This window comes from Erigeron canadensis, chromosome 6 (assembly GCF_010389155.1).
Source record: "Erigeron canadensis isolate Cc75 chromosome 6, C_canadensis_v1, whole genome shotgun sequence".
NCBI classification, from domain to species: Eukaryota; Viridiplantae; Streptophyta; class Magnoliopsida; order Asterales; family Asteraceae; genus Erigeron; species Erigeron canadensis.
In genome coordinates, this window is record NC_057766.1 from 20,807,037 (window position 1) to 20,808,362 (window position 1,326).

At 42.8% G+C, this 1,326-nt stretch overlaps 1 protein-coding gene across 1 annotated transcript; it reads left to right on the top strand.

Annotated features, from left to right (window-relative positions):
• The first annotated feature begins 280 nt into the window (after nt 1–280).
• LOC122604443 (protein ALP1-like) lies at nt 281–1,087 on the top strand. The gene has a single exon (XM_043777336.1). It carries the CDS (start codon nt 281–283, stop codon nt 1,085–1,087), a length of 807 nt encoding a protein of 268 aa, XP_043633271.1.
• The last annotated feature ends 239 nt before the right edge of the window (nt 1,088–1,326 follow it).

The following is a 1,326-nucleotide window of genomic DNA, read 5'->3' on the forward strand; positions in this document are numbered from 1 at the left end:
GCCTATGCTACCCGACTTATCAACGGGTAGTTCGTTTTTATTTTTTAAAGACGCGTTAGCGGCGGTGGAAGAGTTAGAAGACTCGGGTTCCTCTAATGACACCCGCGCATACATCGAGCGACATCGAGAAGAAGCCCATGAAAAGTTAATGCGTGATTATTTCGCGGAACCGCCAAAATTCGGCGAACGTTTCTTTCGTCATCGTTATCACATGAGTAAACGGTTGTTTTTAAAGATTATTGGTGACATTGAAGCTTAATACCCGTATTTTCAACAACATATGGACGCAAGGAATAGACAAGGTTTCTCGCCGATACAGAAATGCACGTCGGCAATCAAGCAACTCTCGACCGGTGAACCATCGGATAACTTCGATGAGTATTTATGCATGGCCGATCGCACGTCACGCGAATGTCTTATCAACTTTTGTGATGCGGTCATTAATATATATGGGCACGAGGTTTTACGTAGGCCAACGTCCCATGACATAGCTATGATCCAACTGGCGCATGAAGCGCGACATCATCTTCCCGGGATGCTTGGTAGTCTTGATTGTACGCATGTCGAATGGAGGTATTGTCCAAGGAGTTTGAAAGGGCAATACACACGTGGGGATCATAAAGTCCCTACGATCATGATTGAGGTTGTCGCTTCACAAGATTTATGGATATGGCATTCGTTTTTTGGTCCTCCCGGGTCAAATAACGATATTAATGTGTTGAATCAGTCGCCTTTGTATGACACGGTTCGAAATGGGACGGCTCCAAACTCATCATTCATTGTTCGCGGTCGCTATTACAAACGTGGCTATTTGCTAACTGATGGGATTTATCCTAGGTGGTCTACGTTTGTTAAGGCTTATCCACACCCTGTCGATCCAAAAGAAAAGAAGTTCAAGAGAGTACAAGAAGCGGCAAGAAAAGATATTGAAAGGGTTTTTGGTGTTCTTAAGGGAAAATGGAAGATTTTGGAGCGCCCGATTCGTTTTTACGATTTAGACAAGATCGGCAAAGTCGTCGAAGCATGTTGTATATTGCACAACATGATCATTAAGGACAACGGGAGGGCAATTTCACCGGTCATATAATGGACCAACCGACACCGATAGTGTATGATCCTAGCGTTTTACCGGAGTTGCATGACGAAAACGTCCATCATCGTCTCCGGTATGATCTTACAGAGCATGTATCGGGTCTGGATTTGGCATACCTCAATGACCCGACTTTTCAACCAACACCAATTGAAGATTTAATTTAGTTTGTTTTAGTATGGTGAAGTGTTTTTTTTTTAGTTGTTTAAATGTAGTATTGTGTTTTTATTATTAAT